We start from the raw sequence: 14,643 nt of genomic DNA on the forward strand, positions 1-14,643 counted from the left end.
CACCCAGCAGGCTCCTGTGCAGTGGCGCAATTTCAGCTCAGCACAACCTCTGCCTCCCGGTTTCCAGCAATTCTCATGCCTCAGCCTCTTGAGTAGCTGGGACTACAGGCGTGCACCACCATGCCTGGCTAATTTTTATACTTTTAGTAGAGATGGGGTTTTGACATGTTGGCCAGGCTACTCTCGAACTCCTGACCTCAGGTGATCTGCCCGTCTCCACCTCCCAAAGTGCTGGGATTACAGGTGTGAGCCACCGTGCCCGGCATCTTCTAGGTATTTTGAAATGTATAGTAGAGTAATGTAAACAATAGTTACCCTGTTGACCTATTGAACACTAGGTCTTATTTCTTCTAACTTTATACTTGTCTCCATTAATTAACCTTTCTTCAGCCTCCCCTCCCTCTAACCTTCCAGGCCTCTGGTAACTACCAATCTACTATCTTCACGAATTGCCTAATACTTTCTTTAAATCATACCAGGAGTGGTGTCACATGCTTGTAATTGCAGGTACTGTGGAGGCTAAGGTGGGAGGATCACTTGAGGCCAGGAGGTCGTTACAGTGAGCTATGATTGTGCCACTGCACTCCAGCCTAGGCAACAGAGTGAGAACCCATCTCTTAAAAAAATGAAAAAAACAGCAAACTTTCATGTAATTTCTTTTTTTTTTTTGAGACGGAGTCTCACTCTGTCGCCCAGGCTGGAGTGCAGTGGCGCAATCTCGGCTCACTGCAAGCTCCGCCTTGCGGGTTCACGCCATTCTCCTGCCTCAGCCTCTCCGAGTAGCTGGGACTACAGGCGCCCGCCACCACGCCCGGCTAATTTTTTGTATTTTTAGTAGAGACGGGGTTTCTCTGTGGTCTCGATCTCCTGACCTCGTGATCCGCCCGCCTCGGCCTCCCAAAGTGCTGGGATTACAAGCGTGAGCCACCACGCCCGGCCACTTTCATGTAATTTCAAAGCACTTCTATGAATGGAAAGCTGACATTCCTTACAATAAAGGAAATAAAATAGTGTTACTGAATTATTATTTGATGCTGTTGCTGTTTAATGGCTCTGAGCCTGAGGCCTGCTCTCCCTTTGTTAAAAAGTTCCCGTCACTATGCTAATTTTTGTATTTTTAGTAGAGATGGGGTTTCACCATGTTGGCCAGGCTGGTCTGGAACTCCTGACCTCAAGTGATCTGCCCACCTCGGCCTCCCAAAGTGCTGGGATTACAGGCGTGAGCCACTGGCCCTCAACGCGGAATTCTGTGTTGTTTATGTTCATGTTTCTCTGTTATCCATAACCATGTCACACGTCCACCTAGAGGGTTGTACAAGTCAGGGATTTTCCTGATACTTCTGAGCCCCCAATAACCCCTGGAGGCCTCTTGATTTGAGGACAGGCCTCCAGGTCCCACCAGCTACAGCCAGAATGGGTCCAGCTTTTCACAAACAAAGCTCAAGTTAAGTCTTGGGGGCCAGGCGCGGTGGCTCATGCCTGTAATCCCAGCACTTTGGGAGGCCAAGGTGGGCAGATCACCTGAGGTCGGGAGTTCAAGACCAGCCTGACCAAAATGGAGAAACCCTGTCTCTACTAAAAATACAAAATTTGCCAGGCATAGTGGCGGACGTCTGTAATCCCAGCTACTCCGGAGGCTCAGGCAGGAGAATTGCTTGAACCCGGGAGGCGGAGGTTGTGGTCAGCCGAGATTGCGCCACTGCACTCCAGCCTGGGCAACAAGAGCGAAATTCCATCTCAAAAAAAAAAAAAAGTCTTGTGATGCTCGGGTAGTTGAAATCCACCAGGATGAGGCTTCACTATGGGCCTCCAGGGGTCTCTCTCCCGCTAACTCTTCTTTCTGCTGCAGCGCTGCCACTGGAGTGACATGTTCACGGGGAGGCTGCGGACCGAGATCCCACCAGCCCTGGTAAGCGAACAAGCTGCTCTTCCCCTCCACGCACAAAGCCCTCTTTGGCAATCCCAGGGCTTTTCTCATGCTTTATTCTTTCTGGAGCCTAAGATAAGCCCTGTGGGTGATTGAGCTGCTGGAATGGAAGCCTGGCAAGTCCAGCATGTGCCCTGTGTCCTGACAGGAGGGGAGGGTGGGGGCACAGGGACTGACAGGGGAGGAACCCTGAGGGTGGGGATTTCAGGGAGGTGGGAGAACTGAGACCACGCACTCCTGGGTCCTCTTGAGCTGCTTGGCTTGGTTGACTGTGGATTTCACCCCAATACAATTGCCCCGCCTTTCCTGGCAACCCCTTTCTGCACCTCGCAGTCCTGCTCCTTCATGACTTCTCTGCACACAGCCCATGTAGCCGTCCCCATCTTTCTCTGGCTCCTCCCTTTCTCCATACCACTCTCTGCTTTGGTTTGTGCCTGTCACGGGTGGCTTCCCAGTTCTTCATTCCCAGGGCTCAGACTGGCTTGGGTCGAGTTCCCAGTCTCTGAGTGCGTGTGTGTGGAAGGAAATAGAAAGGGGCAACACAGAACACAGAAAGGCATGCCTGGCCAAGGGAAGAGGGCAGGGCTGGCGGTCGGCAGCCTCTCAGTGTATCCTCCTGGCACGGGGTTGCACATGGCAGGCCCTGAGGGTGCAGGTTTCTGGTCAGTGATGAGTGTGCACATTGATGTTGCTGAGCCCCTCACCCTGGTTGCGCCCAACCTCCTTTTATTTTTTTTAAGAGACAGGGTCTTGCTATGTTGCCCAGGCTGGTCTTGAACTCCTGGGCTCAAACAGTCCTCCCACGTCAGCCTCCCAAGTAGCTGGGATTACAGGTGCGTGCCACTGCACCTGGCTTGTGAGGCTAAGATTTGGAATGTAGGTTAAGAAAATTCATTTCTGGCCGGGGGTGGTGGCTCATGCCTATAATCCCAGCACTTTGGGAGGCTGAGGCGGGCAGATCACTTGAGGTCAGGAGTTCAAGACCAGCCTGGCCAACACGGCAAAACCCCGTTTTACTAAAAATACAAAAATTAGCTGGCATGGTGGTGCCTACCTGTAATCCCAGCTACTTGGGAGGCTGAGGCAGGAGAACTGCTTGAACCCAGGAGGTGGAGGTTGCAGTGAGCCAAGATCATGTCACTGCACTCCAACCTGGGTGACAGAGCAAGACTCCATCTCAAAAAAAAAAAAAAAAAAAAAAAAGGAAATTCATTTCAGTGATTATATATGTTAAAGAATTTCAAGTCAGGCCAGGCACGGTGGCTCATGCCTGTATTCTCAGTACTTTGGGAGGCTGAGGTGGGAGGTGTGGATCACGTGAGGTCAGGAGTTGGAGACCAGCCTGGCCAACATGCCGAAACCGTGTGTCTACAAAAGTACAAAAATTAGCTGGGCATGATGGCAGGTGCCTTGTAATCCCAGCTATTCAGGATGCTGAGGCGAAAGAATCACTTGAACCTGGGAGATGAAGGTTGCAGTGAGCTGAGATTGTGCCATTGCGTTGCAACCTTGGGCAAGAGAGAGTGAGACTCCATCTCAAAAAAAAACAATTTCAAGTCAGAAAAGATGGTGAAGAAAACTCTCTTTTGCATACTCACTGTGGAATTCTCACTGTGCAAGTTTTGCCTAAATTTTAGCGTTTCGTTTCCCTGAGCTTTCAGAAGGTATTCTTTTGGTTTTTGTTTTCTTTTACTTGACCCTGTAGCAATGGGGAAGAGAAAGTATTCTTATCTCTATGTTCCCAATCATGAGAACAAATCTTAGGGGGATAAGAGAATTTAGGGTTAGAAGATGGCATGCAGTGGAGTAGGCACAGGGTATTTGAGCAGCTCTGACTGCTTCAGGGCTAGAGGTCCATTGGGGCTAGATCGCCAGGGGCTAGGCTTTTTTTTTTTTGAGACGGAGTCTCACTCTGTCCGTCTCAAAAAAAAAAAAGCCTAGCCCCGGCGATCTAGCCCCAATGGACCTCTAGCCCTGAAGCAGTCAGAGCTGCTCAAATACCCTGTGGTATTTGAGCTTTTTTTTTTTTGAGACGGAGTCTCACTCTGTTTCCCAAGCTGGAGTGCAGTGGCACGATCTCGGCTCACTGCAAGCTCCGCCTCCTGGGTTCAAGCAATTCTCCTGCGTCAGCCTCCCAAGTAGCTGGGATTACAGGCAGGCACCACCATGCTAGCTAATTTTTTGTATTTTTAGTAGAGATGGGGTTTCACTGTGTTAGCCAGATGGTCTCGATCTCCCAGCCTCGTGATCCGCCCGCCTCGGCCTCCCACAGTGCTGGGATTACAGGTGTGACCCACCGTGCCCAGCCACCAGGGGCTAGGCTTTCTGTGGGTAGGGCAACCAGAGGACACATTGCCTTTTGCTTACTGAGTGGTGGGAGGATGGTAGAAACTGCCTCATCTGCCATGTCTGTGGCCAGGGTGAGGGCAGAAAGTCTCCCTTCCACATCCCCACACCCATGGACCACCTGCCCAGCCCCCATTTCTGCCCCAGTCTCTGGCAGAGCCTCCTCTCTGACCACTTCTCCTGGTGGGGTGAGGGAGTGTAGCTCTCCCTAGCCCAGGAGGTTTCCAGGAGAGCTCCAAATCCCCCTGTCAAAGCTGATCCTGGCTGTGGCTTAGAGATGGCCACCTCCATCTGCCGGTCACCACCAGAAACCCTGGAGGCATTTGTGGTTCCTCCCTCCCTCCCTCCTCCTGCACGTCCAGGGAACCACCAGCTTCCGCATGTCCCCTGCTCCGTGAACAGGCAGCTCCTCTCCCAGACTTGTCACACCGGCCGGCAGGTCCCCTCTGTTGCCAGTGTCGCTGCCTCACACTCCCGTGTGGGCACTGCAGCTCCCCTTCCTGTGCATCTGCTCACCTCAGGTCCGGGGATGTTATTTCCATATCCCTCAGCCACCTCAAAGCCTACTGCTCTCAGGCTGAGGCTCACAGTCCTTGGCCTGGCATTCAAGGCTCTTGCCTGATCTGATCCGTCACTTCCCTTCCACCCAAAACCCATGCCACGGCTTCTTCCAGAGCCTACCCACAGCTTTCCCCCAGGCTTACAGCCTGCTGCTTCATGCTTATGTCTCTCTGCTCCTGTTTTTTCAGCTGCCTGGAGTCTTTTCACGTTGACTAGCTGATTCTCATCCAGACTAAGCCCAAATGCCACCTCTTACAAGGAGCCTTCCCGGGCCACCCCATGCATACGCATGCCCCACTCTCCAGCTGTTAGGAGCCCTTTGCAGGGTTTCCAGTCCTAAGAATACCAAAATGGTTTGTGTCTGTGCTGGTTCTGCACCAGCCAGGGTGTCCTTGGAAGGCAGAACTGGGCCTGGCACAGAAGCAGCACCTGCTGGGTGTCTATGAAACTGACACGAGCTTCCTCTGTGCCCAGATCTCACTAGGGGAAGGACTCATCACAGCTGGGGCCCAGCTGGTGGAGCTGGACTTAAGTGACAATGCATTCGGGCCTGACGGTGTGCAAGGCTTCGAGGCCCTGCTCAAGAGCTCAGCCTGCTTCACCCTACATGAACTCAAGCTCAACAACTGTGGCATGGGCATTGGCGGCGGCAAGGTGGGTGTGGCAGCCCCCTCCCCTCAGAGTCTCCTGGTCCACCCACATCCGTCTGATGTGTGCCCTGGCCCTGGGCCACCACCATCTGGGATGGTCAGCCGTTGTTTTCAAAAGAGAAAGGCCTCAAAGGCAGCAGCCGGTGGCCGGAGCGTAGAGGCATCCATGAGGGTGGGGTTGCCAAGCAACCATCCGAAGTTCTTGGGTTGGCTTGGCAACGCAGAGGGAGTGCCGCTGCATACCTGCTCCAGCCTGCTGGCTCTGCAAAACTCAGGGCTTGGGGCATCCCTGTACTCACTGTACCCACAGAGCAGCTGGTAGAGCCTGGCACATAGGCAGAGGGAGTCTGAAAAGAGGAGCGTACGCTCAGGGGGGCACTGTCACAGCTCACCTTTATTCCTGGACAGGGCCTTGCCCAGGGGGGTGTCCTCAGGCAAGGTCAGTGTAGAGCTTCATGTTGGGCTGGTCAGTGTAGAGTGGAGCTTCTTTGCTTCCCAGAACCTGCATCAAGGGTGGCCTGCTGTATTATTCTCTTCCAACCCCATCCCAGTGCCTTTAGACCCAGGGTTGGAGGACACTGAGTGCCAGGCTGCAACCCCTACACATACTTTCTAACCAAAGGGAGAAAAGGGCTGGGGACATGGAACTAACAGCAGTTGGACATCTTATTTGAATATGCAATACCTTAACTTTTCCCACCCACACTGAAAGGTGGCTGGTGCCATCCTCGTTTTTCCACATGACTCAGCATAGGCTTAGAGAGATGGAGTGGAGTGGATCACATAGCTAGTGCTGTGAGGCCCATGGAGCCCCAGGCTGAGTAGCTGGAGTGGCCTCCCCTGCAGAGGGCGCCTGTGTCCCTCGGCCTGATGTGAGGGTGAGCAGGGGCAGGCTCTGTGCGTGCCTTAGCCAGCCCTCCCCCAAGTCCACTTGGGCAATAAGCTATCCCTGTGTTAAGATGTAAAAATGGGCCGGGCATAGTGGCACAGTGGCTCACGCCTGTAATCCCAGCACTTCGGGAGGCTGAGTCGGGTGGATCACCTGAGGTCAGGAGTTCGAGACCAGCGTGGCCAACATGGTGAAACCCCATCTCTACTAAAAATACAAAAATTAGCTGGGTGTGGTGGCAGGTGCCTGTAGTCCCGGCTATTCGGAAGGCTGAGGCAAGAGAATTGCTTGAACCTGGGAGGCAGAGGTTGGAGTGAGCCGAGATGGCACCACTGCACTCCAGCCTGGGCAATAAGAGCAAAACTCTGTCTCAAAAAAAAAAGAACAACAACAACAAAAACCAAACAGAAACATATAAAAATGTTTGCATCAGCACAGAAAGCAGGTGTGGCCCAACCTAGAGTGAGTGAGATACGCTGGGAGAGCCAGAGACTCTATTCTAGCAAAGTGCTTCGGTTTTCCTTCCATTACTTCCCTTCTCCTTCCCAGCAGTGCCTGGAAACCGAGGCTCAGGGAGCTTTCCTACTGGCCAGGAGTTGTCTGGCCTGTCCTATACTTGTAGTGGGGTGAGTTGGGGAATGAGTTTTAGACCCAGGGCCAGAGGGCCTCCTGGGCAGACAGGCCCACCCTGGAGTTTGATTGCGCCTCCCTGACCACTGGTTTGATTAGGTCTCTGGGTCTCGGCCTTGTTGACCTTTGCCTCTTGGGAGCTCATACGCCATGGTCTGGGTGTCTAACCAAGGCCTGCAGGTCCTTTGGAATCTTTTTCTTCTGGGCAGTGTGTTTAGTGTGGTTTCTGCGCCATGCACCATGAGAATAGAAGGTCCCAGAGGTGTTGGCGGGGCAAGAGGCATGGCCCTGTGCTTGGGAACTCTCCATACCCAAGTTGGACTCCTGCAGGAGCTAAGGCCCTCACCACATGGCCTCCAGGGAATCTGGGAGAATGGGGGTGACCTAGCAGTCAGCTGCTGCTGCTGAGTAGCTTCCTCGGAGGCTGGTCTTTGGCCGAAGTTTGATGTCTCTACCCTGAGTGTGTGTGTGATTGTGTGTGCGTGATCCACCATCACCACTGTGGAGTCAGGCAGGTGCTGGCTTTTCTGTTCCTCAAGGACGGCTGTGTGCAGTCTCATGCCAGGAGTTAGGCCAACCTACCCGCCATGTGCGGCTTTGCTAAATACTTGCCGGGTGACCTTGGCCAATTCACTCATCTCTCAGAGCCTCAGCTTCCTCATCTGTAAAGTACGGCCAATCCTGCCTGCCTCCCAGGCTGCTGTTGAGGTTGAAACGAGAAAATATGCCGAGGATGCCCAGGCCCTAGCAGGTGCTCTGCAAACATCAGGTGTTCTGCAAATATCACTTCTCTCTTGGTGCACTAGCTCGTGATTCTTTTATGTCGCATTTACCATGGGCTCTGATTCCCATTGGTCAGTCTCCGTTTTTCAGTGCTTTTCCTAATGGTGTAACCAGCGTAGAAGCTACTTCCTGGCACCACACCAGGGACAGGGCAAGCTGGGTGTTAGGTTTTTACCACCAGCAGGCAAGCCCCTGCTGTGCCTGGCCAGCTTAGGCACAGGCATGTATCAGACAGGTTCGTCTGGACCGTGGACTTGGCAGCTGGCTCCCTTGGACATTGTGGTGTGTGGAAGAGAAGCTGGAAGATTTGGGCTTTGGTCCAGAGTCCACCACTTCTTTATTGACCATAAGAAAGTTTCCATTCCTCTTACCCTGGGTTTCTTCAGCTGGAAAACGGGAGTCATGATGTTCCCACCTAGCAGAGGGCCTTAGACAGTGAAGTGAGCTGACTAGGAAGTCCTTCCCCTGGACCTGGCTGAAAGTTCATGCACTCCATGTGGTCTCTCCCTTTGCTCAATAGGGCTTGGTCTCCCCGTCTCGAAAGTGAATCTAAACCTCTCAGGCTGGTGTGACACAGCATTAGAGATAAAAACCTTTTGTAACTGAAGTGCTAAGCATATGGAAGGTGTGACTATTGTGCTGTTAGCAGTCCTGTGTGCCTTGACCTGCAGCGATGGGTGGTGTGGGATGTTGAAGAGCAGTTCAGTGGCAGTGGCCACCCCGCTGGGAGAAGGGGCTCCTGCCCATGGCCTGGGCCCCTTGCCTTTCCCCACAGATCCTGGCTGCAGCTCTGACCGAATGTCACCGGAAATCCAGTGCCCAAGGCAAGCCTCTGTCCCTGAAGGTCTTTGTGGCTGGCAGAAACCGTCTGGAGAACGATGGCGCCACTGCCTTGGCAGAAGCTTTTAGGGTGAGTGGTTTCTGTCCATCCTGCCGCTGCGGCCTTGAGGTGCACTCGGCATAGTAGGCTGACAGTTCTGGATGCTAATCCCAGGGCTGGCACTCAACCAAGAGACCTGGGGCGTCACGTGCCCTCTCCAAGCCTGTTAACCCATCTGAAAATGAGCCAGGATTCCTGTCGTGCATTTCTGGAAAGGTGTGTGACTTTCTGGAAAGGTGTGTGACTGGCTCCCTCAGGTGAGGCTTCAGGCCAGGCAGGCCCCTCTGACCAAGGAGTGTCATCTGCCAGGCTCAGAAGTGGTGAAGTTAGATGGTGCGAATGCTGACAGTAGCCTGGCCCAGCCCCTGGTGTGGGGCACAGAGAAGGAACATACCAGACTTCCAAGACGGAGATAGGCAGGGGCAGCCGCAGGGCTCAGGTGTCAAATGACATGCTCTCAGGTGACCTTGTCCCCACTCCTCTTCCACTCTCCTCCTCTACCCATCCCCGCAGGACATTGCTGAGTCCCCGACCGTGAGTGCCAGCAGAAGGCTACAGTTGCCTCTAACAGGACTGAAAACTTTGGGGTCTGTCTCCCTCCTCTCTTTTCTGTTTTTTTTGAGGCAGATTCTCATTCTGTAAGCCATACTGGAGTGCAGTGTGCGATCTTGGCTCACTGCAGTCTTCGCCTCCCAGGTTCAAGCAGTTCTGCCTCAGCCTCCCGAGTAGCTGGAATTACGGGCACCTGCCACCACACCCGGCTAATTTTTGTATTTTTATTAGAGATGGGGTTTTACCATGTTGGCCAGGTGGTCTCGAACTCCTGACCTCAAGTTATCTGCCTGCCTGGGCCTCCCAAAGTACTGGGATTACAGGCGTGAGCCACCACGCCCGGCCCCTCTTCTCTTAATTTAAATGTTTTCTTCAGCAAACAGTATCCTAGGAGCATTGCTCATACGGGCCGGAATGGCACCCACTGTCCTGGCTGCCCACCGAGGCTGCCTGTAGACACCCTTTGCCTTCTTCAGTGCCAAGTGGACATCGCAGAGATCTGCCTTGTGTCTCCCTGCACCCCTGGCTGCAGGGGAGCTCCTGCTGCCTCCTCTGGAGCTGGTGAGGGCCTCGCTGCCATCCTTGGATCCCTCCCTGCCCTCAGCCTGCTGTCCTCAGTGCACTGGGAGGAGGGGGTGCGCTGTGGTTGTGCTGAGCCTTCATAGGTGTCCTCTGGTGGTCTTAAAATGGGGGTTCTTAACCCCCCCCAGTATGTGGATAGAATTCAGGGGTCTGTGAACATGGTTGAGGAAAAAATAACATCATTATTTATTACTAATGTAGCTAAAATATGTAGTGTGACCTTTGATTATGAATGTAGACAACCTCACAGCATTAGAAAGGCCTGTGACTACCCACATAACAAACAAGCACATGTAGTCCCTGAACCCCAAAAAAAAATTTTTGTTGAGACAGGGTCTCACTCTGTTGCCCAGGCTGGAGTACAACGGTGCAATCTCAGCCCACTGCAGTTGGAGCTTCCCAGGCTCAAGTGATCCTCCCACCTCAGCCTCCCGATTAGCTGGCTACAGGTGCGCACCACCATGCCCACCCAGTTAATTTTTGTATTTTAGTAGAGATGGGGTTTCACCATGTTAGCCAGGCTGGTCTCAAACTCCTGACCTCAGGTGATCCACCCACCTTGGCCTCCTAAAAGTGCTGGGATTATACGCATAAGCCGCAGCGCCCAGCTTAAAGTTTTTAAAAAAATAAATAAAAAGAAAATCTTGTGACTTTATCCCCAGTGGAAATCACAGATGTTTCATATGAAGTTATAGTTATTGCTGATATATAGAAATATTTCTTACTACATCAAAATTACAGTAATATTGGACCCACCCCTAGGTCTTGTTATTTAGTGCATTAACAAGAAGTTTGTATGTCACTACAGCATGCGTTTGGAGTTTTTTCCTAAATGTTTTGATAACTGTTCCAACTGAGTTGATTTCCTTTGTAATTCTGTATAATTTATCTTAAAATTAAAAAAAAAACAAACATTTTTTGAGGAGGGGACCCAGGGGCTTCACCAGACTGCCTGAAGGGTTCATGGCACAGAAAATATTAAGAAGGCCTGACCTGGAGTGTGCCCAAGTTGGCATTCCTGTATTTATTTGTGGACCACCTGCTTCCCACATTGCCTCATGTTGCACTGAGCACCTGAAGACAGCAGAAGGTTCCTTGGCACAGTTATGCCAGGCCAACCCTCAGTCCTGGGTCACAGTGGAGACTGGGACACGGCCCTCTCCTCCAAACCTCAGGGGCTGGTGGGCTGCAGAATATAGGCTTTGAATGTAGGCAGGATGAGGACCACCATGATAGAGGAGGGACCAGGTGCTCCGGGAGCACAGAGGAAGCGCACTGGCCCCTGGCTGGGGGAATCCAGGAAGACTTTCTAGGAGAGGAGGTGACCAAAACAAGAGCCCTAGAACTCATATGAGTTAGCCTGTCAAGAAAATGCTGACTGGCCGGGTGTGGTATCGCATGCCTGTAATCCCAGCACATTGGGAGGCCGAGGAAGCTGGATCACCTGAGGTCAGGAGTTCGAGACCAGCCTGCCCAACATGGTGAAACCCCCATCTCTACTAAAAATACAAAATTAGTCGGCAGGCCCCTCTGACCAAGGAGTGTCATCTGCCAGGCTCAGAAGAGGTGAAGTTAGATGGTGCGAATGCTGACAGTAGCCTGGCCCAGCCCCTGGCCCAGCGCACGCCTGTAATCTCAGCTACTCAGGAGGCTGAGGCAGGAGAATCACTTGAACCTGGGAGGCGGAGGTTGCGATGAGCCAAGATCATGCCACCGCAATCCAGCCTGGGTGACAGAAAGAGACTCCGTCTCAAAAAAAGCAAAAAGAAAAAGAAAATAAGGAGGCAGAGAGAATGGGTATCAAAAGGCCAGGGTGTGATAGGGCTGCATGGGCCAGGGAACACCCTCCTCATCCCTAGAGAAGGACGCCATGTCGAAGGGGTTATGTTGTGTAGGTGGATGGGCTAGGAGGGCCCCCAAGAAAGAAAGGTCACATGGAGCTATGTCATCCAGAGAAGGGCCGTGAGTGACTGCCCACCAGAGCCAGGGTCCCCGCTGTGCCGAGGACACCAGACTGAGAACAAGAAATCGACCTGCTGGATCTAGAGCTCTGTGACCCGGGGCAAGTCACTTTGCCTCTTTGATCCCTAGTCTTTTCTCTGGTGGGATCCTATCCCAGGCAGTAGACCTCCCTCATTGAGGTTGTGGAAAGAGTCAGATGCAGCCATGCCCCAAAATCCCACAGACGAGCCCCTGTCCTGTGCTGGCGGCAGCCCATTCCTGTGCCTGCTGTGTGGAATTGCTCTCCTGCCTGCTGGATGTAACCTGGCACTCGGGGCCCCCTCCACTCTCTGCCCCCTCTTCACAGGTCATCGGGACCCTGGAGGAGGTCCACATGCCACAGAATGGGATCAACCACCCTGGCATCACTGCCCTGGCCCAGGCTTTCGCTGTCAACCCCCTGCTGCGGGTCATCAACCTGAATGACAACACCTTCACTGAGAAGGGCGCCGTGGCCATGGCCGAGGTGAGGCGAGTGTGGCAGAGCCAGTTAGGCTGGCTACTGTCTTTCCAGGGAAGCCGGGGCTCCGTTTAGCAGGGACTCCTCTACCCCCTGCCTGCCCCCTGGGTGTGTGCCCCATGACTCCATCTCTTTGAACACGTCCTGAACAGGGTTGCAGGTCCCAAGGTAACCCGCGCCCTCCTCGCGCAGCTCTGATTCTTCATGCCACCTCCTGAGCCGCCTCTGTGGCCCCCAGCGGCTGGCGCTGGTTTGTTTTCAGGCTGCACAGGAGCAGGCTGCTCCCCACATCTGTTTTCCTGGTTGATTTGTTCAGCAGCTGTTGTTTGTTTTGTTATTTATTATCACTTTTTGAGACGGAGTCTTACTGTTGCCCAAGCTGGTCTTGAACTTCTGGGCTCAAGTGATCCTCCCACCTCAGCCTTCTGAGTAGCTGGGATTACAGGTGCATGCCACTGTGCCTGGCCCAGCAGCTGTTTTTTGAGCCCCATTTAGTGCTTGGCTTTGTACCAAGTGCAGGCCACACAGGGTTGAGCCAAAGACGCCGCCTTCAGGGAGACCCTAGCTCGAGGAGGGAAGGAAGCTGCCAGTGGTAACAGTGCCGGGCTCTGAATGCAGTGGCTTCTTGGCTGCCAGGGCCCCGTGGCCCCACAGAAGGCTAGTCCGGCTGCCTATGTGTTAGCAGAGATGTGTGCAGGTATTGGGGAACACTCCAGAAGGAAGTTCAAATCAGACTTAGGGCAGGCTTCCTGGCAGAGATCACATTTTGGCTAAGTTGTATAGGGCAAGTGGTCTTTCTCTGGACAGAGGGTGGGGGATGGGTGTTTCAGGCAGAGGGATCAGCTTATGTGTGGAAGGCCCAGAGACTCGGGCAGGAGCCTTGCTCGGTTGGTCTCAGGAAGAGTTCTGGCCGTAACGTGGGGAGGGGTGGAAGAGGTTTGGCCAGGGGCCCAGAGGCCAACAAGGAGAAGACGGCAAAGCTGGTGACTTGCAGAGGAGGACAGTGTGTGGTGGCTGGTGTGGGATGTGACCGTGTGGGGCCCCCGGGGCTTGCTGAGGGCTGGGGTGTGTTCTGCACCCTCACTCTGGACCCTTGCTTCCCCCTCACAGACCTTGAAGACCTTGCGGCAGGTGGAGGTGATTAATTTTGGGGACTGCCTGGTGCGCTCCAAGGGTGCAGTTGCCATTGCAGATGCCATCCGCGGCGGCCTGCCCAAGCTAAAGGTGCCAGCCTGGACGCCTGATGTCCTTCCTCTGGGGTCTGTGGGTGGTGGGGCGGCTGGGGGCACAGGGGTCTGGTCTGAAGGCAGGTGGGCCTGCGTCCATATCCCAGCTCCTCCACTTTGGGCCCTGTGATGCTGTGTGGGCCTCCTCACCCTTCTGAGCCATGGTTTCTTCATTTCTAAAGCGGGAGTCAGGGAGCGCTGTACGTCACTGTCGTATAATTTAAGTAAACACAGTACGTGACTCATCGTTGGCTGCAGGGCATTATTTTTGTTGTTGGTGTTATTCTTCCTGCCCACTTTGCCCAACCTGGAGGACAGAGCCTGCCATATCCTCACTTTGGGAAACTGAGGCTTAGAGTAGAACCTGGTGTCCTGGCCCGGGTTTCTGCCTGCCTCCAACCCTTCCTCTTATTTTCAGGAGCTGAACTTGTCATTCTGTGAAATCAAGAGGGATGCTGCCCTGGCTGTTGCTGAGGCCATGGTAGACAAAGCTGAGCTGGAGAAGCTGGACCTGAATGGTAGTCGGATGGGGGAGGCCTCTGCACAGGTCTGCTAGGCTGACCCTGGCACCCCGGCTGACTGCTCTTCCCTCCCCTTGAGCAGGCAACACCCTGGGAGAAGAAGGCTGTGAACAGCTTCAGGAGGTGCTGGAGGGCTTCAACATGGCCAAGGTGCTGACGTCCCTCAGGTAGGGAACTCGGGGTGGGTGGCCCCAGAGGTCGGGGTCAGGCCATTCCTTTCTTTCTTTCTTTTTATTTTCTTGAGATGGAGTCTTGCTCTGTTGCCCAGGCTAAAGTACAGTGGCACGATCTCGGCTCACTGCAGCTTCCACCTCCTGGGTTCAAGTGATTCCCCTGCCTCAGCCTCCCAAGTAGCTGGGATTACAGGCACCCACCACCACACCTGGCCCCTTTATTTGTTTCTACTTGTATTTATTCAGAAACGTTGGTTGCACTCCTGTTATGTACCAGGTCATACACTAGGCATCAGGGCTATAAGGGTGGGACAGTCAGGGTTTCTGTCTCATGGGGTGGAGACAGAATGAGTTGTCCATTCAACAGAGGAGCTCGTACGGGCTGAGCGCGGCCATCCTGTAGAGTGGTGGAGTTGGGGAGGCCTCTGAAGGGGTGAGGCCAGATCTCATCCTGATGTGGGG

At 53.5% G+C, this 14,643-nt stretch overlaps 1 protein-coding gene across 4 annotated transcripts in view; it reads left to right on the top strand.

The window, feature by feature from the left end:
* RANGAP1 (Ran GTPase activating protein 1) overlaps window positions 1-14,643 on the top strand; it is a 42,550-nt gene that overhangs the window by 17,693 nt on the left and 10,214 nt on the right. For 3 of the 4 annotated variants that reach the window (XM_055253052.2, XM_063622938.1, XM_055253053.2), the window contains 7 exons: window positions 1,850-1,909; window positions 5,309-5,488; window positions 8,562-8,696; window positions 12,109-12,267; window positions 13,372-13,485; window positions 13,906-14,005; window positions 14,091-14,175. In XM_055253052.2, coding sequence (XP_055109027.2) covers window positions 1,850-1,909; window positions 5,309-5,488; window positions 8,562-8,696; window positions 12,109-12,267; window positions 13,372-13,485; window positions 13,906-14,005; window positions 14,091-14,175 — 833 coding nt within the window. The remainder of the gene's footprint in view (window positions 1-1,849; window positions 1,910-5,308; window positions 5,489-8,561; window positions 8,697-12,108; window positions 12,268-13,371; window positions 13,486-13,905; window positions 14,006-14,090; window positions 14,176-14,643) is intronic. The other variant, XM_055253054.2, reaches the window with a different exon arrangement.

Source organism: Symphalangus syndactylus, chromosome 18, assembly GCF_028878055.3.
Source record: "Symphalangus syndactylus isolate Jambi chromosome 18, NHGRI_mSymSyn1-v2.1_pri, whole genome shotgun sequence".
Lineage (NCBI taxonomy): Eukaryota > Metazoa > Chordata > Mammalia > Primates > Hylobatidae > Symphalangus > Symphalangus syndactylus.